Below are 22,680 nucleotides of genomic sequence, written 5' to 3' on the forward strand. Positions count from 1 at the left end.
ACAGTTTAATTGAGTCTTTTTTGAACTTCATCTCCAAGCCTGAATGTCCTTAGTCTAGGCAAGCAGTGCATACAGGGTGAATTCCACCTCAGTTGTCCAAAAAGTTCTGGTCATCCTGCTTATATTGTTGGCAGAAACTGGAACTGTTTGTTAAACAAGTCTGGAGGTGTAGGCAGGATACTGTAATGGCAAGAATCTGTTAGGGACAAAGGAAGAGGTGGAAACTCCTCATGAAGAGCAGGGTTTTGTTTATTTGTTGTTTTTTTTTTTTTAAACTCAAAACCTCATTTTTCTTGGCTGGACATATGGAGCTTAGTTCAGTTGCCTAAGCACAGGCATCTAGTGCCATTTGAAATGCTGGAGGGTATCCACAGAGTGTTGGCACATGTATCGGAGAACCTACAGGAGATACGCAGTCTTCTGTGGCAGCAGCTGGTAGCAAAGCAGGACACCCTGAGGCCTGTGAGGTAGCAGAGATTCAAGCCCAGAATTTCTTTTTGTCAAATGTTTGTATTCACATGCTGCTTGTATTTTAGGAAAAGAATACCCTTTTCCTAAAGGCAGCCCATCATGCATTTGCAGCGCTGGAACTTGTTCTAGCCCCAGGAGTTTGTTTAAGGACATGGGGTTTCAAAGGGAAATTAAACTTGCCTGGAACACCTCTGTACGCAAGTACATCTTGCAACAACAGGTAACCAAAAGTTATTGAGCCTATTGCTGTCCAGTCTATGCTCTTTCCAGATACTGGAAGAGAATGCTACCTCCACTGCAGTTCTCAGCACACAGACTAATCTACTAATTTTATGGTAGGCAGGATCTGTCCTGAGGAAAGAGGGTGGTGTTGAACTATTACTCTCCCAGCAATGTAGCCAGTAGCTCTCCACTACTAGGCTACAGGAAGTAAGATGATGCACTTCAAGGCAGGGAGAAGAAAACTCAAGGCATATTTTTTATTTCTTCTGCCATGTCTAATTTAGGTGAAGCAAGAACATTGAAATCATAGTCTCATTTTAATGAAAAATCACAGTAAAGCTAGTCACTAATACATGAAATCTTCTTTGTAGATAACAAGAGCAGGTTTCAGGATTTGTCTTAGAGCTCCTAGCAGCCAACAGCCTTCTGACTAAATGCAAGGAACATCTCCACCAGAGTCTGACAGTGTGGTTGTGTAAAAAAACACAAACTAGCCTTGAACTTAGTGCTGTGGATAGGGGTAGTCCAGCTGCAGCAAAACACTCTCAAACAGGGCAGTGTTCCTTTGCCTCTCAAGTGGATTTTGAACAGATAGAGGTCATGCTACTACAGCTGCCTACCATAGTTAAAGTTAATTCAAAGCTATTTGTGCTACCTGTCCTGGCTGTTGTGAACGTATAGAACTGATATACCGTAGTCTCCTGAGACCTGTTACTAGGGGCTGTGTTTGGCCAGTTACGTACTTGGATGCTTCTCACTGTAAAAAGAAGCAAGCAAATACCAATTCATCTGTGTGCTGCTGTTCTTTGAGAGAGCTATTCCTGCTGTTTTACAAGGTCATAAATACTCCTGGTTTGTTGACCTTCTGGATGTGTTGCAAAGCCTGTCTGCGTGACCTGGTAGAGAGCTGCTGCAAGTGAGGGGGTTGGCTTGTAAGTGAAGGAGGTAGTGGTTGATGTATGTATCTCACTCATGCGTGAGTCACTCCATGGAGGAGATGAAAGATGTGCAGGAGTTTTCATTTTTTCTGTGTAATTCCTATTTCATATCTTCAGATCTCTATCAAAAGCAGATTGAGCTTTGATTGCGTGCCCTCGGTCTCTTAGGTCACTGAATAAATAAATAATGTATGGATCCACTTTGAAAGATAGCAAATTAGCCAGATAAGCATTGTTTAGAACTGTGAAGAATCAGTTACTGCTCTGCAGTAGGATAGGCCACTTCTGGCTAGTAATCCCTTGATACTTTTACACCTTTGAATGTGCTATTGATAGAGGAGATAACAAGATTCTTTCTCCCTCTGTTTTCTTTTCTTGCAGAGATTTTGCACAGAAACTAGCCAGTGCCCTAGCCCATAATCCCAACTCAGGACTCCATACGATCAATCTTGCTAGCAATCCACTTGAAGATAGAGGTATTGTAACTGTAACCTTTCTTTTTTCCTATTACTACAAATACAGTAGGAGGATTACTGCTGCTCTATTCAGCTTTGCTTGGATAATAGGTTATTGTTCTGTGTGTAATGCTATTGTAAATATCTGTTGTTCACAAATGACAGAATCGCTGTTCTTCTTTGGTTTATACATATCCATTAGCTTGTTGAGAAATATTTAAATGTCTTAAGCCAACCATGGATTTCATTAGACTTCATTACATTTTCAGAGAGTTTTCTTTTAAAGGAAGATAAAACTCAGTAACTGTTTAGGGCTAAAGTGGTGTGCATTTTAAAAGGCAATGTAATCAGCTGAAAGATTAAGCATGAGGCAACCTTGTTGCTTGAATTATGTTTTCCTAATGGTTTTGTGTTTTTATTTCAGCCATAATTCCATATTTATTTTCAGTATTAAAACTATTCCTTTTTTCAGCTTTGAGTTGCGCAGTGTGTTGCCAGTTTACAGTGCTCAGTAATACTGGTGTAGCTGGTGTGCTCATGGAGCAAAGTGCCCATGCCACAATATATAAAATCAAGCTGAACAGCACAGCGCTTCTTAGATAGGGCACCGCTAGGCATGATACGTACTTAAATCAAATCATTCCCCTCGTCTACTCTCTTTTCACCTAAGAGGCACAAGGTTACATTCTTTCAGTCTGGAGTTGACCCTTCAGCGCTGCCCATGTGAGATTCTCGTTTGCTTCACTTAATGCATTCTAGGGACATCGTATTCTGGGATCAGACTTTCTTGTGCTCCTGTTAGGCCAGAAGACAATTCTTCATTTATTTGATTTGAGGAAATTTTCCAGTCTTTTTTCTGTCACGATTCAAAATAGCAAAACTGCTCATTTTGATTGCAACCTGAGTGACTCAGAATGTTGTCGACACAGGGTTGTATAAGTTTCTCTCCTTTTTTCCTCACTGAACCAGCAAGAAAAGATAGAAAGGGATTTTTTTCCTTTCCTCTTTTGTATCTCTTTTCTTCTTGACTAGAAACAAGTATGAAAATATTTTTGGTTGTTTTCTTTTTACCTATTCAGAGTATTCTTATATTTACAAGTGTTCTCATGGTTTGCTTTAACTCTTCTGATCACGGCTTGCCTGCTGATTACCTCTTGTCCTCCTTAAGAATCTGTATCCCATGAAAGCAAATGGTTTGCTGACAAATACCATTATTACAGTGTGCTGTAGGCCTAAATGCATTGTACAAGAATTTCTGTTGTAAGCTGGAAAAAGGCTGTTATGTTGTTGGTGCACTTCTTCAAAAGCAGAATTTAGATTGTGTTATAGGAAAGGTTTTTCTAAAAGGAGCTCATCTTTATCTTGAAAGCAAAACAAATAACCAAACATTTAACTGGCATTATATAGTGCAGAGGATTTTTTTTTTTTTAAACCCATCAGTGGGGGTACTTAGTTTGCATCAAACTTATAGATTCCATAGATTCTAACTGTTCTGTAGTATCCACATACAACATATGTACAATGAAATGCAGCAACTACAACTTGGAGAAATTAGTAGTGTGGGGTTTTTTTCATTATCTCAGTCTCTCATCACATATGCAATTAAGATTTGACCTTTTCTTTAGGGAATTAGGTAAATTATATGAGTACTTAAAAGGAAATTAACTATAATTGCAATGTACAAATATTTCAGCTTTTCAGTTTAAGAAAGATTTACGTGTCCTGTGATCTGATATTCACTGAGTGCAAGGTAGATTTGACTTTATCAGATTTGAAGGGGAGCAAGCATTTCACAAGTAAAAGCTGGTATAATGGAGATTCATATAAACTTTAGTATTTCCTAAAATCTCTCTTGAAAAATCACCTGCAGGAACTGGAAGTTCTACTCTATTATTTTCAGTTATAAGGGAAATAACACAGTTGTGTGAATTATGGAGAAAAAAATATGTCTTTGTGCCTTGTTTGAACAAAAAAACACCCTAAGCTATTGTATATTATTGAGTGCAAATAAGTAAAGACTTTATATTATTACATTAATGCAACTGTCAGTATTCCAGTAACATGAGAAATGCATAAGGCATAAGATCTGGCTTCAGTTCAGATACAAAGCAGCGTTTATATGAAGTGATTTACACTGAGACCAGTCTCTTAATGTGTAGTTTGGCTTGCCTTTATGGTACTGCCAATATTTTTGAGACTTACACCTGGAAAGTTTATCAGTCTTGGCTTTAAAATCTAGCCATGCTAAAGCAATGGGAGTTTGGTTTTGGCTCTACTAAGATCAGGATTTAATGTTGTATTTTGTTAAAACTAATGCAAAACAAACATTTTGAAGCCTGGAAATACTCAAATTGAGAACTGCGTGCACCCTGATGCAGTTAACTCTATTTCTGGCATTAGAGGTCTCATCCGTATTATGAGGTTAGCAAAAATGGATGGCTTAAAGAGTGTTTAAGGGCCTGAGTGACCAGAAGTACTTTTTCTTTTATGCACCTGATTCCTGCATCTTAGAACTGGGAGGATTCTTAACCCCCAGTGCTGGTAAGATGTTAAAATTACTCTGTTTCGCTAGAGTGGTAAGTTGTATGCAGACTGTTAGCTAAACAAGAATACTAAGATGGAGAAGTAAAATTATTCACTGCATGTCTTACTCAGAAGCCTTCACAACAAAAAATACTGTTAGTGATCCTGATTGTACTCCTTTTTGTCCTCTTTTGCCAGCGTAACTCTACATTGATTTTGGAAGCATACATTGTGACTAACCCAGCTTAAGAAACATGGACACTCCGCAACAGATTATAAATTCTGAGGCCACTTTAGCATAGATTGAGCCTTCTATTTTGTGAGGAACTAAACAGATTTTATTTTAATAGTAGAGCTATGAAAGAAAATCTGTTAATATGACTTGATCTGTTCTTGCTTAAAGTTGCTGAAGACATCTGGTTACCATTGTGCTTTTCAATAAATGATGCCAACAGGTTCACGGGTCTCATATTTTGGCAATATAAATAAAATACAGTATGTTATCTTGAGCTGCATGGATGTTGTACCTATCACCAGCATATATGGCGTGTTTTTACAGAGAGCATTAAACACCACCATCCCCCTCAAAAATATCTGCAAGGTAGCTACTCATTCATTATCAGTGATAGTTAAAAAACGATGTAAGCAGAGTAAACATATGTGTATGATACACTAGTGGACTGTTTCATGTCTGCATATGTGGAAAAGGGTACCAGCTTCTGCATTTATGGTGTTTCGAATCTTTACCCTCTTTCTTGCTTCACTTTTCTCTCCTATTTTCTGTAGAGAGCTATATTTCACACCTCAGGTTAAGCCTGGAGTTTCTCTGTTGATTTATTCCTCTAATAAATATTTCAAGATTAGTTCCATTGTTATTTAGGAGGTGCCCTCTTAATCAAAATTCAATCTTTTGCTTAAATAGAAGAATTAAATTTATGGAATGTGGAACTTGGATACTGTGAGAAATGGCTTTGATGAAAAGTGTTGGGTTGTGGGGTTTTTTTTTATTTTGTTGGATTTGTACTAAGGTAGTCCAGTCTGTGTCTGCATCTTAGTGGATTTTTACTGTTTGGGATCACATGCATTTTCAAGCCTGTGTCCTGGCTGGTAACCTGCAGGCTACTGTAGGGGAATTAAGTAGCCATTATGGTTCAGTGGACATTTGAGGTTCTCAGGGTCTACCTTAGAAAAAGAGGGCAGTGTTCACTAACATGGGTGTCTCTCTTGCCTTGATAGCCCTTCCTTTTGAAAGACAATAAAAATAGTTTGAAGTTTCTCTTGAAGTACTGTTGTCGGGTTTCATTTTTTGTTGGGCTTTTTATGTTGGGGTTTGGTTGTTTTTTTTGCTGAATCATACAAGGCTTCCAGATTTCCTAAGTGCTGACTGCTTGACATATGTAGCATCTGTCCTTTGACTGCTTTTCCAAAGTACATGTGTATTATATGGTCATTAAATTAATCAAGGTGACTCACTGATCATTAGCAGGAAGATTTCCTGTTTGTTCAGTGTTTAGCAAAGACCTTATCTTGACTACATCAATCATTTCAAAGATTTATGGTCATAAAAGATAGGGTCATTTTGCTTCTTTCCACCCCCAATGAGTGCAGTTCTGTAGTTCCACCAGTGCCATTTGTGCTTGTGTGATTACTGTGAAAGCCTGAAATCACACAGTTGACCTAAAAATGTCCATTTCTGCTTGCTCCCCCAACAGGCGTGTCATCTTTGAGCATCCAGTTCGCCAAACTTCCAAAGGGACTGAAGCATTTAAATTTATCCAAAACCTCCTTGTCACCTAAAGGTGTGTTTTATAACTATGCTTCTTTATTCTGTTGTACAGGTTTCAGGTTTCCAATATAATAATACCTTATGTTACCAGATTATAATGTAATTCAATCTGTAAATGATTTACATATGTATTCCCAACAGCACTGATGCTCTTTTACAGTCCTGGGTTGCTGAACTGTGGGCTGAGTTCTGTGTCCCCTTCTTACTCACTTCCGTAAGCTTTGAGCTTGAACCTGTATTATTCAAGAAAGATTGAATTTAGACTTGGCGTAAATGTTATGTTTCGTACATGCTTCAAAAAGATGTCTGAAGCAGAAATGTGTAGGGAGTTTTCCAAATGTTTTGCATGCAATTATTTGATGAAACCATGTGTTGTGACAGTGGCTGCTAAGTGGTTTGTTCTGAGTAAAGATTTCTTTGTTTTGTAACTTGGAAATTTCTGACTTGATGCTGTAATTGCAATGTATATTTTAAAAGCAGTAACAGTCCTGAAACACAAATCAGAAGCTTTCACAATTTTTTGCATTGCTGTTTTACAAATAATAGATGCAGCCACTTCTCAAGCAGGCTGCATAAACCCAGGCTCTCCTGTATAGGAGAGAAGGTAGAAAAAATGCACTGACATTATTGCAGCATTTTTGCAGATGTTGATGACCTGGAAAATATGAATTAAGGTCTATAAAGGGCATTAGTTGATAACAGATAGTAGCCATGCTCTTTTATCTTTTCAGTTACTGCTCTGTGAAGTGCAGATTCTCTGTTCACCTAAGCTTTAGGGCTGACCTGGGGGAGAAAGGTTTTTTGGTGTTTTTTTTTTAATGAGTGTCTGTAGCTGGTTATGCTGAAGTAAACGGTAAACTATAAACAGAAACTGTTCAATCATGATTGTCCTTAAAAAGACTGTTAAACTGTGGGGTTAGTTTTTTCCACTGTTAACTTCATTTTTAGTTACAAGCAGTTAATTAAAAATCTTGGCTCACCTTACATGTACTCTTGACATTAGATGTTCATGAATTTGACAGAAAGTCATGCAGTTCTGCTATGTTCCTTCATCCTGTTCTTTTCTTCATGTGATCTGAATGATTTCGGCAAGTGCTTTGAGATTGTTGAGTCAGAGAACACTCTAGCTACATTTCTGTCTTTGTAAAGAATAAATTGCCAGCTTGGTGAAGTTCATCCACAAAACTTTTGTCAGTAAAAATGAATTCTGAAATTATGAAAAGAATTTGGAAGGTTTTTAACAGACGATCTTGAAACAAAAGCTGAAAATGTTTCCCAGTATGTCTAATACCTCATGTGGATCCTAGACCAGACTACATTGCGGTAACTGTCTATTCTCCAGCGAATAACATGTCACCTTGAATATTTTCCCATGGCAGCTCCTCAGTATTCCTTAGAAAAATATATGCAAGCCTTACAATTGGAATTCTTATTCCCTATTCTCCGTAACCCTTTTCACCTGAAAACTCTCAGCTTCACTTCTTCGTTTGTCTGCAAAATTGTCTTATCTTAGCCAGTTTAACTTAAGACAGCACTAAATTGGTTTTAACTTGTGAGGCTATTTTTGAATTTGTAATACTTCCTATGAGGGAGGTATGAAGGAGACCTTGGATTTTGGATTCAGTAGACTCCAAGGTGCATGGATTAATTTTTTTCTTCAGACTTTTTCTCTTTTAATATATTTTACTGTTTTTTATTTTGAGCTTTTCAGTTTCAGAAATTCTGTACAATCCCCCATTTTTGAAAGTTAACTTTCTCTTTAAGTTTTTAAAGTTGAGAAGTGAAGTTCAGGTGGTTACTTCCCAGCTGATCTTTCCTCAAATACTGTATCTCAAAGTTCCTGAGAGCTATTAACACTTTGAGCCTCCTGAGAGCAGTAAAAGAGCATAAAAGATTGTCTGCAAATGAAAGTGAGATTAGTATTAGAGTATAGCATGAGGTAGCTGAAGTTCAAACAGAAATATATTGATTTGAAGATTGTGGTGAAGTGGAAAATTCTAGTATACTCATTCAAAGATAGGGCTTGCTTTTCTGAGCCCAAGCCAAAGGCTAAAAAAATCCTTCATTCACCTTGTTTACCTTCACTGATGTGCCTGATTTTGAGCAGTTGGCCCTTTTTGAATATAAAACAAGCAGCAACATTATGGATTGTTTGATAGGTCTTCTTCTCCCCCCAACTCAGACACTGCTCCTGAATTCCCATAATTGATTCTTGATATCACATTCTGAATTGTTAACAGGACATTACATTAAGATAGATTTGAAGGCGTTAGACATAGCCACGTCCTAATTTGTATTTGGAAAAGCTGACGAATTTCAGAGAAAGAATGCTCTGACTGGTTTGTTCTCTGTGTGAGCTTTTAATTTTAATGTCAGAAATATGTATTTGTTTTGATCAGGAGCTGAGAGTCTTTATGCATCTCTTGATATTTTAATTAACTGTTTTTCTGAAATTACAGGCAAATACATTAGCTGAAATATTTCAATTTCTAGGTCTTGTCAGTTGCTTTTGAAGTTTTTGCAATTATAATTGTAAATGTGTTTCACAGATACTTTCATCTACTGCAACAGCTACTTTTGTCTAAATAGTATTGTTCGCAGGAAGACACTGACTGAACATTAGGGAGTAAACTCTGTTTTAAAAATGTTTCAAAATGGGATCAAACTGTTAAAGGCACTCTAGGCTTGGCAAAAAGATTTCTTCTCTGGATCTGGGACCTGTAACACACTGTGGTTTTGTCAGGGCAGCTGGTAGAGCATGGTCCATTCAAAGCTGCACGTCTTGTAGCAGGGAAGAGTCTCATATCTGCCTGGTGATCTGTATTCCCCTGCTGCAGTACACTGATGGTAACAGGAGGTCATTAAACATTTATGTATGCCTGTGTTCACTGAAACTGCACTTGCAGGGTCTGGGCAACTGAGTACTGACAGGCTTTTCTTTTTTGGCAGGGGTGAACAGCCTTTCCCAGTCACTGAGTGCCAACTCGCTGATTGCAAGCACGCTTGTCTATCTTGATCTCTCAGGGAACGCACTTCGTGGTGATGATCTCTCAGTAAGCACGTTCTCCTCATTTGGGAGTTAATGAATGGATGTTTTAATTGTTAAGAGAAAGGCAAATTCATTTAGTTTAGCTCCTTTTTGCCTTTGTTTCAGTACAGTTCTAGTAGGGATAGAAAATAACATTTTGATCTCCTCACTATAGAGACAGAGAATGCAATTGTCCCGCGCAGCTAAACAAATCCACCTAATTGTAGTTCATACTTTTAATCCTTGGCTTCTCTGATAAATGAAGAAGCTGCCAGTGTGTCACTTGTTTCAGTGGACTTACCATGCTCCTCAGGTTCTGTTTGAAAGCGAGTGAAGAAAAAAACTCATCTATTTTTTTGTGATAAGTATATTAAAAATTTTTCATTGGAAGGTTGGGAACAAATTATTTCTTTGGACTTGGAAAGAATTTCCTGTTTTCAATGGTTTTGTTTGTATAAATAAATCCATGCACCCGGTTGACACATGCTGTTGAAGCTTATGGTTTTTTGAAGAAGGTAACTATTTTCTTAATTCCTTTGTCCAGTTTTTTTTTTATCAGTTGCTATAGAGGTGCAGCTCTGTTTTCTCCATAACAGAATCCACTTAGTTCTCAATTTGTATGTATTCACTTTTTGACTGTTACGTCCATATTTCTCTCTCACATCAGAAGCTGAGTGTATGTGTCAGGCTTTGGATTCTTTTAAGTATTGAGCATCTAAAATATGCAGCACAAGTCACCCAGTCTTACCATTTAAAGTGCACTCAGACATGACCGACTTTTTCACAAATCTTACAGGTTTCAGATTCATCAGTATATTCAAAGAATTAGTCTTTTAAGACAGGAGACCTTCAGTGGGACAAGAGGATTTAAAAGGTAGCAAACAACTAGTTAAATGTACGTAAAGACACACAGTGAATACTCCTTGAGAGACTAGCATAGCAAATAATGTAAAACCAAAAAGTAAAGTAAAATGTACAATTTTGGTAGGCAATGCTTAAAGAAACCTGATATCTACCTATAGTATTTTAAAGGACATAAATACAAAAAGTGGGGCTTTTCTTCACCTGTCAGAGAGATATGGTTCAAAGGAAAGGGTTATTAATCCTGAAATCTCTTAATCTGTGGAACAGTTTTCCAACTGGAGTAAGGAAATCCTGTTATATAGCAGTTAAAATAAACCCTATCAAAGCACAGGGATTTTTAAAGCAGGGACCTTTGTTGCACTGTAGGTATAGGGGCTAAATGACCTAGTTTTTAGAAAGATGGATCTATTTTAGAAATGTTGAACATGCTCTGTTTGGCTGGTTTTCATGTGGAGTTGAGCATTCCTCCCTTCTGTGAATTGGGTCATACTTTTATCTTTCTGTGTTGTTCTCTAAGGCTAAAAAAAGCCCAAAATAAAGCTATAGTGAGAAGTTTTAAATACACTAACATTTACTTGACATATCTTATGCAGTACTGAAATCATCATATTAAAATCTTATTGCCTGTACTGTATTCTCTCTTAAACCTTTAATGCACCACTGATACTAAGAAATAACCACGGGCTTCAGATGCAAATTAGTTGCTTCCCCCCATGCTTCAATGGTCTGGCTTAAACTTACAAACCAATTAGCCTTTCTGAAGTATAATAGCAATCTGAGTGACATTGCAAGGTATTTCTAACTGAATTAAACATCATTTGCAGCAAAAGTGAATTGCAGGGTAACTCAAGACTTGTGCATTAAGAGTAATGTTTGATAAATGTAGTCTGAGCACCAATATTTCCCCTCTTATTTTAAAAAATAATAGCCTTCAAAAGTAAAATGGGTTGTGCTGATTAGGTGAAAAGAAGTTTCAGAGACAAGTCTTGTAGTTCAATTTTATAATAAAAACCTAAAACCTAATGAGAAGTAGGGATCCAGTAATTGGTGTCATCATATAAAAATTAACATATATTTTTTTTTCCTCTATTAATTACAGAGCCTGTACAATTTTTTGGCCCAGCCAAATGCCCTTGTTCATCTGGATTTATCCAACACGGAGTGTGCGCTAGATATGGTAAAGACATTTTTTTCTTGGAGATTCAAATACCAAGGAAACACTCCCCACCTTCTATCCCTAGGCACTTTTTTGGTTAATATGAAGTAAAATCAGCCTTCCTTGTTTTAAACCAGGTGTGTGGAGCCCTCCTTCGGGGATGTCTTCAGCATCTAGCTGTCCTTAGCCTCTCTAGAACTCTCTTTTCTCACAGGTACAGTTTAAGTATCATTACTCTCAACTCCTGCAATGTTTTGTTTTATCATTTCTTGCTCTCATCTTGTGCTTTTCTTTCTAAGAAGAAACCTAAGACTTTAAAAAGACTGTATAAAAGTCTTAGAAGTCCTAGTGCTCTATGAAATAGGTATTATTTTTTCCAAACAAAATACTTTCTTTCCCTTCCTGCTCTTCGTCAGCATTACCTTGCCTAATATGTTTTTTTGTGATACTGATGCAGTGGAAAGACTGTATGTATCATTTGTCTCTAAGAGGCATTAACATCAGGTTTTGAAGTCTGACTGAGTTGCTTCCTCTATAAATTTGGGTTGGGTTGTTGTTTTTTTTAAGTTTGCGTTTTTCAGGATTTGATGATGGTTACAAATGCATTTTTGCTTTTTTGTCCTCTTCTGGGAGGATGTCTCTTTGAAAGTCTTTGAGACTTAACACTGACTTTAGAATACTTGCACTGTAGGAAATAACAACATTAGCCTTCATTTTCTTCAAATCAGTGTCTTGGGTCTATATCAGCGATGATACCTAATTGGAGGTAAGCTATACCAGCATTGAGTAATTATTTCTTGTGGTGAACAGACAATTTCAGGGTCTTTGTCATGTCCTACTCTATCTTCTGCTCATAAGATACAAATATTTCCACTATTAACCAGACCTAAATGATCATGTTTTATTTTGTAGTTCATCAAAAGGAAGCTAGATAGTAATGTCTTCTGTGCAGCAATGCAATGCTGAGGTTTGTTGAATCAACATTTTGATGACATTATAATTCTAAGCTAATTGAGATCCCCTGATTACAGAGCTCTTTAAGGTAGAGCAAATTAAACACGTAAAAGATCATTATAATTCTGACAGTTTGCATTCACTGTTTATTGGAATAAGGAGTGTCTAGATGCTATGTCTTAATGAATTTGTTTACTTACAGAAAAGGAAAAGAAGTCCCTCCCTCCTTCAAGCAGTTTTTCAGTAGCTCACTTGCTTTGACGCAGATTAATCTTTCAGGAACTAAACTCCCTCCTGAGCCTCTAAAGTAAGAATTGCATTTTCTCCTGTTTCTTAAAACCTAGTTTTCATTGTTCTTATGTGAGTGCCTTATATTAAAAATGAAAGGGAAAGGATTTTGCCTCTTTTTTCTTCCATTGTACATTATTGATACATTGCCTGAGTTTCATAATGATGATGCATTCAGAAAATGTTGTTTCCATCTCACAGTTGAGAGTATTAATCATATTTCATTCTGTGGGAATGTCACAGCAGTTTAGCTTCCATCAACATTTTTTTTGTGATATATTTCTTACTTTATGGCTTACAAACAGGACTGTTTGCTTCATGGAAAATGGGATTATGTACTTGTGCAAGTGCCATTCCTTTGAGGCTGCAGTATTGCAACAGCCATTATGAAACTGAACCTGTTGCAGTGCTTGGAAGGAGAGACCTATTGCACAGAGCTCTGCCCTCCTTTTGCAGGGAGAGACAATAGCAACAGCTTCTAGGAGTGCTAAGTGCAGTGTGTTTCTTTGCTGTATGTCATGCATCCTGTAGCTAAAATGTTCTGGTGATGTGGGTTGGGTACTTGAGAGAAAGTCTTCTTACAGCCTCATGCAGGCTAAGGGAAATTGTGAAGCACTGTGTCTCCCTTCCTGGACATGCGCAGTTTTGAACTGTGTTGAACTTTCCAGACATGAAATGTAAAGGTATGTTTTAAAATCAAGGTAGGTCTAGATAGATAGGTCTAATCTAGGTATGTCATTCCATGAGTCTGACAGAATCTTTGTGTTTATTGGGCTAAATTAAAGAAAGGGCTCTTTCCACTGTGTCAGCTTGCTAACTCAGGCATTAAAACATACATAATTCTATCCATAGTAGACATCTAGACCTGTTCATTAACCATTTCAGGGAACACACCTCCAGAAGCCTATTCTGGATACAGATACAGGTATATATGTGTGTGTACGTATATTTGCATGGTTGGGAGCCTGCCTCCTAAGGGAGAACAGGGAAGGGAAGTGGGCAGTAGCTCAGCAAAGTTGTTGATGGCAAAATTAGAGATGCAGGATATAAAGAATAGTTAGGAATCACTGGATGAAAAGTTGATACATCTGGGGGAAGCTAAAGGAGAGAAAAGTGGCAAGTACCACACAGAAGACAGTAGTGTACATTGTTTTGGAATATTTTTTCTTAATGTGGTTTGACATTGGAGAGGATAGTACAATATGATGCACTGGATTGAAATCAATATTCAGCTGCAGGAGCCTATCACTTTACCTCTGATCTTCCACTGATCTGTTTGATGCTCTTGGCTGCTGTCTTGCTTTACTAGGATTAGGAAGGTGTGGTACTTCAAACAGACGTCTTTTCAAACAGAAGGTGGTTATTGAGAAACACATGGGTTGAATCTGATTATTTTAGGGCTATTGATTCTGTGGTGAAGGGCAGCAGGGAGCTCTGTTTAATGAAACAGAAGAACGGAGAATATACAGAATATACACAAGACAATCTTATCAGTGCTACAGGAGAAAAAGAATGCTGTGAGACACTGACTATATCTAAGCAGATTAGGAAAGGTGAGAGGCCCCAAACACTAAGGTTTATATTTAGCTCTTCTTGGCATGTTGAGTGTCTCCTGGGGTGTGAGGAGTGTCCAAAGTCCAGCTGGACACGGAGGGTTGCCCAGTGTCCATGCCACTCTCAGCTGGCTGGCATTCTGTCATGGGCTGCTTTTGTTTTGTTATGATGCAGTGTTCCCCTCTGCCTAGGAGATAGGTCAGAGCTCTTAGTATTTTCTGTTAGTTTCCTTGATGTGCTTTCTCTGACCTGAGTTTCTTCTTCAGTCTGAGCTGGGTGAATTTCACAACAGCCGAGAGAACTGTGATCAGCAGTATATCTTGCTTTCCTTCTCACACCCTGTGTGGCTTGACTAATACACTTTAAAAGCATCCTGTGGAAGTTAATCTGATGTTAAAATGACTGATGATGGGCTATATCCTGGGGTAGCTGTTTAGCCTTTTGGTCTTAACTGTAAAAAATTACAAAACTTCTACGGAACAATCAAGATTGTAGGATTTGTTGAAGACAAGAAAATGGAAACACCTTTTTTCAAACAGACTTATTTGTCATTGCCAAGATCATAATAGCACGAGTGATGATCTCCTAGAAGGAAAAATAAAAATGACATAGTGTATGATAATAGTTATTCTCTGACATCTTTCATCAGTGTATGTCAAAATTCTTTAGACAATATCAGCCTTTGGAACTGTCCTGTCACAAAGAAGTTCCTGGTTTTATGTCCATGAGCCAGAGGTCACTGAGTTACATGCATGATTCAAGATCAAACCTGCCTACAGAAAAGAAACAGATAAAATGCAGATGCCTGGCCCTGATTTCCAAATTCCCCTGATTGTTAGTTGATTCCTTTCTTATCAACTTCCTTTAGATCAACAGTTGTGACATGTTTAATTGCATATGCTATTATGAGTTTAAAAATACTGATTAATCAGTGCAGTCAGCAAAGGAGATAAACTTACTTGTATAGTGATGGTCCTGTTAATGTAAGTCAAGCATTTCAGGGAAGAGATTTGCTAATAAAGCTGTACTGTGAGGATGCTACATAGTGGGTGGGGAAAGGGTGCTTCAGATTCTTGCACATAGTAAATATAGTTAACGTTCCACCACAGCTTGCTCTTTTTTTCCCCCCCCTTTTTTTTAACTGAGTGAAGCAATTTATACTTTTTTCCTTGTTTAAATGTATTTTGATGGTTTAGTTCATTTACAGACATTGCTGAAAGTTGTATTTTGATCTGTCAGTGCTACAACAAGGCAAGTTTCTGATATGCTTCTCATGCAAATGCTGATTACAAGGCCAGTTCTTGGATTCTGTATCTAGCACAGTTGACAAGACCTTTTCATGTATTTATTGCCTTGTGCAATTCAAACATAGTGGCTAAGCATAATTATGTCTGCCTTCAGTGCCTTTGGATGCTTGTGATTTTTCATGATAAAGAGTTGAGACATCATGAGGTTTTCTTAGGATGAGTTTGTAGGAAAGAGGAGGTTAGGAATTTAAAAGAACCCTCTTCCTATGAAGAGAGTACATTTGAAGCAGCGCTGGGTCTCTCTTTTAATCTGCCTTTTCTTTATGGTCGCACTATATTTTTTATGTTACCTCAAAATGTTTAGGAAGTTCTTCGCAAAGTTAATATCAGCCAGAGTAACTTTGAATAAAAACATGTTTGGGAAGGAAATACAAGCCAGGATCAGCTAAAAATTTGTAAAAGCTGTTGCAGAGCTTTCACGTCTGTTTCAAAGTCTGTACATTGGTAGCTTAAGAAGTAAATAAACACAAGATACTTGCCTTTGTTAACAGTGAAAGTCTGATTAATATTCATACCTTCAGGGCAGATATAAATAGGTTTAAGTGAAAAATCTTCCTGGGGCACACACATTTTAAATGTGGCTTTTACACGCTACTTGCATAGCAAGCGTGTAGATGAATGGCTCAGCAAAGGGGATTGGTTTTTATTCCATGCATCGGTAGTTTGGATTCTGTTAGATTGGTTTTGGCTGAAATGAAGTTTGGGAAAGAAGTCCTTCTGTTTCTTTGTTCAATTATTAATTCAAAGCAGCATCTATTCTAAAGATACTAGAAGGTGTACGCAGATTGTGTTTGCTCTTTCTAAGACACATACTGTTGTTCTTTCTGATTTGACAGCATTAATACAAATGTGATATTAACACTAACTTTTGTATGTGGAATCAAGCTTCCGTAAGGCTTTAAGGGTGGATTTATGAAAAATCATGATCAGTCATGGCTACACTTGTCTGCCATTATGCCTAAAGACAAAGGATATCGTTGTCTGGGTGTATCATTCTGAAATCTGTAAATATTTATTGGGTTGCAGAACTGAGAGAATTGTGTGATACTTGAATACGATCCAGTGTTTGAGTGTTACAGGCACTGTGCCTGGATGAAATGGCAGTCTGCACAGCATCTTGCATAGATTAAAAAATGCCATCTTCTCCTGAATTTTTGTAAAATCAGAAGGCTAGTGTGGTTGCACAATGGAGCACTCCTTTTGTAATCACTTGATGCTCTTTGAAAGCAAATGTTGAAGCAAACTCATCTCTGATGAATGTTATTAAATGTTGATGTAGCATTAACTACACGGTTTCTTTACTAGCCTTGCATCCCCGCAGTTTTTGAAGCTGCTGGAATGTTCAAAGTGTGGCAAGTTTGTGCTCCCTTTGTCATTTAATTGGTCAGTTATTGTGATTTTGTCTTGAAATGGTTCTTTGCATTATAGTTATATTAACCTGTGACCTCTTGGATGATGATGTAAAGCTGCTTTTCTTTTTTTCTTTTAAATGGTTCTAAAATTGATCTTTTTCAGAGCACTTTTGTTAGGCCTGGCTTGCAATCACAATCTGAAGGAGGTGTCTTTAGATCTCAGTAGCTGTGAGGTAAGGAATATTTATCAGGATGTGTTCAAAAGATGCAGTAATGTGGAATTAGAGTTCTCGTGAAATCCCCTGCAGTCAAAAGTTGTGGGAAGGGTAGAACTCAGAGAAGCAGTTAGGGTAAAAATCAGCTGCTCTGTGTTACAGCATCCTAAATAATGAGCCCAGAGGTTCAAAGCACCCTCAGCACCAGATTGTCAAAACCCTCCTTGCAGAGTAGCTGCTGTAGATACTGAGCCAGCATGCTGTTTGCTACTTGTCAGCTTCTGCTGTTGGTGCTGTGATTACACAGGACCCTGCTGCAGGACTTTCCAATGCGTCCAAATTTGAATGGCTCACAGGAAGCCCTGAAGCCGTGTCTGTGGTACACTCGTTTTCCTTCAAAACCAGAGACATGCTTCATCTTTTGCAGGTTTGGTTTTTAACCCTGGGAGAACCTCTGCTTTCCTAATCAATTAATCAATTCAGGTGAATAGGGAGCTTTGGTAAAAGTTGATTGAAATATTCCATTAACACAAGAGGCACTGTGCAGATGGCTTTGAATAGTTGAAGAATAAAGAAAAACAATTGTTGCAACTTGATTGGCTTTATCTTGTTTCCTCTTGCTTCACTGTGCTTTGCTGTGCACTTTATTTCTCAGGATTGTTCATACTTTTGCAGGCCGATGCCTGTGTGGCTGCAGCTTAAGACAAAAGATCAGCCATGACCCTGGGGAGTTAGTGAGGCAAAGTTACATAGAGAACTGTGGGGACTTTTGCCAAAACCAACATGAACCAGCTTAGTAGGCTCAGGGCCCCTGGCTGAGCAGCCAACTTTTCCTTTTTAAGCTGTAAAGAAAGCCTCTCACTTGTTAGGCAGATCTTTCCAAGTCCATCACCTGAGTATTAACTGTTCTGGAAGTGCCTTTCAAATGCAGTGTTTTCCCTTTAAGTAGAAAACATGTAATTTGATGAACATGTTGCGGTGCAGTAATCCTTGCCTTAGGTTTGAGGTGGATTGCTTTTGGAATGTGCACAGAGTTCCTTATGAACAAAAAACAAGTCATTGTGAATGCATTTCATAGCTTGTTTTGATACTTTATACTTTTTAAAAAATTGTATTACTTTGAAGAGCACTACATGTAAAATCCAAATAGAAAAGCTTTCAGGTCAAGTACACATGCTTCTGACTTCTGAGAGATCAGAGGGATGATAATTTTTCTTTCAGAGAGAGGAAGGAAAAGGGAGGAGTAATTAAGTAACAAAAATAAAATCCTGTAATCATAACCTTAAAAGGCTGAATCAGTAAAACACAAATGTAAATAATGAGGGTATAAATTAGCATGTAAATTATCAAGGGCTGACAGGAGTAAAAACATTATTCTTTCATTATATAACCTCCAGGGTAGGATATGGAAGAGTCCTTTGAGGGGCGATTAGCTTTATTGGACACCAAAGCACATTTGATCATGTCTGTCTCTGATGACAGAAAGGAAGAAATTGTGCCCAGCTCATGGTGTTGTGTTCCCATAGCTGGTCTGCTCAAACTGACAGCACTTCCCTAGATCCTTCCCTTAACATTTTTTTCACATCCCTGAGCTTTATCCATTCTCATGTGCTTTGGAAAGAAGTTATGCTTCCACCATCAGGAGTCTTGATGTGCCAGGAGCTGAGAGTACTCTCAGTGGGCCCAGCACCACAGGGTCCTGTTCCACCTCTCCTTGGCCCTCTGTGAGCTGGGCAGGGTAATCTGCACCCAGAACAAAGCTGTGGGAAGCTCTGACCTGCACTATGCTTGGTTCCTGCAAACACACACTGTTAGGAGGCTGGAGAGCTGATGCTTCAGCTTTGCTCTCCTCTTTCCTACATTGGGCAAGCTTGTCTTTAATAATGGAAGGATAAATCTCTGTTCCTTCCCTCTCCCACCACTTTTCATTTGCTCCCATAATTTTCTGATATATTAACTCCAAGCTTAATAATTTTATATTGCTTGTTTGTTTTTAATTATTTTTACTATGAAGATTACATTTTTATTTCTACCTGCTCAGCACTGATGTATTGCACTCTTTTCCCTTCTGCTTCCCTTAGCTTGGTCACTGTGTAAGTACCTTCCATGCTTTACTGTAATTGTTAAATCAGTAAGCAGCTTTGTTTGCCCTTCCTATATTGGTACCTCAAAGCTTTGAACATGCTTGGCATTTAGAATTGTTGAAGGATGGTTCTTCATTTGCTCTGAATAAGAGCTTGTATTTGTAGTCTCAGAAGAATGTCATCTAGGAGATGTAGCAGAGTGTTGTTTTTTTTCAGTATCAGAGTCCATGTTAATAAATAGCCATTCAATTTATCTCTGTGTGTATGTGTATATCTATACACATACACACACTTTAATACAGTTGCAGTAGATTTTGATCCTAAAAATCAGATTATCATTGCCCCCAGATTAAACAGATATCACCATATGCACCTATGAAATACTCGTGTATTTAAGTTTTTGAACTTAGTTATCAGTACAAGATTGAAAGCTGCTTCTGAAAAATTGTCCACTTCAACCCTCAAGGTATATAAAGCATAAGCATTTGGATTCTGTTGTGAGTATAATTTAAGTGCATGGCCCTAAGCGTAGTAACAACAACCAATGCAAACTATCATATATGTATATATAAATACATATATACATTTATATATATATATAAAATTTACTAGTTCCATAGATCCTACAATAATAGCTTTTACATTCTGTGTTGTAAAATGGTTGTTTTCTGGTGCACTCTGCACTAAGAGAGCAGTATAGAGCAAAGCTGAATGGTTTTGGTGTACACCAAATGCTACAAATGCTCTCAGAAAAATAAGTTGAGTTAAAATTGCACCACTTCTGCCCCAAATACAGGCTTTAATCTGACCACTTCTTGAGAGGATAGGGTGAAGGATAGGTAGGTTTTGTTTTATGCTGAAGAGGAAAGGTGCCTTACGTTCTGTATCTCTTAACTTCCAGATGTGACTTACGATTTAGATGTTGTCTTTGACCACCATTGTTCTTTAACTGCTCAGGCCAACTTACTGAGCTGCTTGTTAACTAGTCACATATCTCAAACTTTATAGGAAGTGCCGAATTGTGTCTTTACTGAAAAATACTTCTAGAAGGCATATATGCTTCCTTAGTTATAACATGGATAAAAGAGTCTATTTGCAGAAACATAAGCAGGTTGATTCAGGATACTTAGCCCAGTAAGTCATCTAAGTAAAATATTACTCATTTTTTATGCCCAGGAGGTGAAAAGGCTGTTTGATGTTTGATAAAGCTTTCAGATTTTTTTTTTTTTTGGAAGCAAGAGAATGTGAAATAGATTTTAGTAGAATTTTTCCCCTCTTTTGATTAAGTTTTTTTCTGGGGGATGTTCATAAAGTGAAGTGCACTTCAAGTAGTTTGTGTAGCTGCAGGAAATAAGAAAATGCGTTTGCTTCTTTGAGGGGAATAAAACCCTGCCACATTGCATTAATTCAGTACCATTAGTAAATAAGTGTGTAAGTTTTCACAACTGTGAGTCTTGATGTTTTCCCCTGGGCCATTTAGTTGCTTTTTTCCATTAAATCCTGATTATTTATTTTCTATTCATGTGATATTTCAGATTAATTATGTCATAATCAATAGTTTCCAGCTAGGCATTTTTGTTATCATTGCTGTTTTTCTTTTTTATGTTTTTAAATTTAGAATAATGAAAATTACTGATTTTCTTGTTTATGGTCTTTTGTGGCCATTTTACAGTTGGTTTATTTAAATTTTCAGTGAAAAAAAGGCAATTTTCTTTGGGAAACATAATTATTTCATTGCCTGTAGTTTTTTGTTAGATTTCTTTTTTTTAAATTATTTCCTACTCATCTTTGATGGGGGCACCCTAGCATTGTCCTGAGAGCTGAAAGAGGACTTGAATGTAGTATGATCCAAGGGTGACAGTGTTGCACGCTTGTAGGCTGGGCTCCATTAATTTTTTTCTCACTGGACGTTGGAAATATCCTGGCCTTTTCATGTAAAGAAGCAGCACCAGAATCCTGCAGTCACTGCCTAGCAAAAATGCTAAAGGATTGATTGTGTTTCCAACATCTACGTCTTTCACCAATGTTAACTGTTCAACAATAGTTTTAAGAGAAATTAGAGTCCTTTTTCTCGTTTATATGTGCATACTGAGTTTAAAGGATGGAAACAGTAGGAATGTGTGCATAGGCTGTCATTTTTATGTCTATAACTTCTTGTGTTGCTGTTGTTTTTTGCTGCTGGTAGTGCTTTCTGTATCCACAAAGCTTCTACTGCTGTTTTCTGTGTTATCTTGAAACCGTAACTAGTTTGCAAAAATGGATGATGTTTTGTCTCTAGTTAAGATCTGGAGGTGCACAAGTCTTGGAAGGATGCATAGCAGAAATACACAATATCACGAGCCTAGATATTTCAGACAATGGTAAGTACACAGTAAAGGAATTGGAGGATCATGCAAGTCAAGAATCTGAGAAACTTTTTCTTTCAGCTCACAGTGTAATCAAGGATGGTCATTCTTGTTTTATGATTATTGACCATATTGATTATGGACAAGTCTTGGACCAAGAGCTCCCATTGCTATAAAGTGTATAAGAAATGTTAATAGACTAACTGTACTTGGAAGTTTGTTGTTTGAGATGGTGTAACACAGCAAAAGAAATTGATGGCAGCAAGTGTGATGTTAGATCTAGAAGAAAATGGGTTTAAGTACAAGTGGGTGAGAAGCTAAATGAGAAGTGAAAGCGTAATTAAAGGCTGGGAAAGACCAGGTAGAGAATGAAGCCGTGACACTGAAATGAGGGAGGGAGGTTTGGAGCAAACAGTCAAGCAGCTTAAGGTCGGAGAAGACCCATTGGAGTCTTTGGAGCCTTGGACTATTCCTACATTTTGGGCTCTGTGCTTCCTGGCTGGGAATAGCAGCTGGCTTCTCATCTTGCAGACTTAGAGTGTAAATGAAGTGGAAGAATTCACCTGCTGTGTTTGCCCCTCTAACAGCCAAATGCTGAAGTATTTCAGAAACAGGTTTCCGGTACAGATGGATGCCCAAAAAAGGTGGGATGGCCTGGCAAATAGAAAGTTTTGGGTGATGCTGACGCAGCCCAATTACGTAAACAGTTTTTTATTATAAATAGAGATGTTTAATACCTAAATTATCCTCTGGATCTGGATCCTAGGTCACTGTAATCTAATTAGTGGACTCTTCAAATGCACCACTACTTTGGGAATACAGTACTACAGCATGTTTTTTTTCTTACTCAGGAGTAGAATAAAATGTGGCTTGTTTTTCAGGTAATTTTGTTCATAGCCTGTTACTGTTGGCCTTTTTGCTCTTGAGGGCTTTGAGACCTTGTTGGTACACAGCTCCGCTAAGATTAAATAGCGATTAGTGTGGTCTTGGAATTCTCAAAGGAACTTTAAACTCTGCCTGACAATGCAAGGAACTGCCTTTGGGTGGTTGACTACAGACAAGGGACTGTGTTTCTCTTCTGAGTTTCTGAGAGGTCCCTTCAATGGCTGATTAGGATGGAGATTTAAAGGGTTTATTT

The 22,680-nt window shown here is 37.8% G+C and overlaps 1 protein-coding gene across 8 annotated transcripts in view; it reads left to right on the forward strand.

Annotated features, from left to right (window-relative positions):
• The window catches only part of CARMIL1 (capping protein regulator and myosin 1 linker 1), a 189,472-nt gene that overhangs the window by 99,648 nt on the left and 67,144 nt on the right, over positions 1-22,680 (forward strand). For 4 of the 8 annotated variants that reach the window (XM_061364713.1, XM_061364715.1, XM_061364716.1 and 1 more), the window contains exons 11-18: positions 2,013-2,107; positions 6,322-6,408; positions 9,345-9,448; positions 11,387-11,464; positions 11,581-11,657; positions 12,600-12,704; positions 17,062-17,131; positions 21,476-21,557. In XM_061364713.1, the coding sequence (XP_061220697.1) occupies positions 2,013-2,107; positions 6,322-6,408; positions 9,345-9,448; positions 11,387-11,464; positions 11,581-11,657; positions 12,600-12,704; positions 17,062-17,131; positions 21,476-21,557 (698 nt within the window). Of the gene's footprint in view, positions 1-2,012; positions 2,108-6,321; positions 6,409-9,344; positions 9,449-11,386; positions 11,465-11,580; positions 11,658-12,599; positions 12,705-17,061; positions 17,132-19,194; positions 19,207-21,475; positions 21,558-22,680 lie in introns of all 8 variants that reach the window. The other 4 variants (XM_061364712.1, XM_061364714.1, XM_061364719.1 and 1 more) reach the window with 2 other exon arrangements.

Source organism: Neopsephotus bourkii, unplaced genomic scaffold (genome assembly GCF_033783945.1).
Source record: "Neopsephotus bourkii isolate Nb327-2 ecotype Australia unplaced genomic scaffold, CSIRO-AGI_Nbou_v1 NB_1248, whole genome shotgun sequence".
NCBI classification, from domain to species: domain Eukaryota; kingdom Metazoa; phylum Chordata; class Aves; order Psittaciformes; family Psittacidae; genus Neopsephotus; species Neopsephotus bourkii.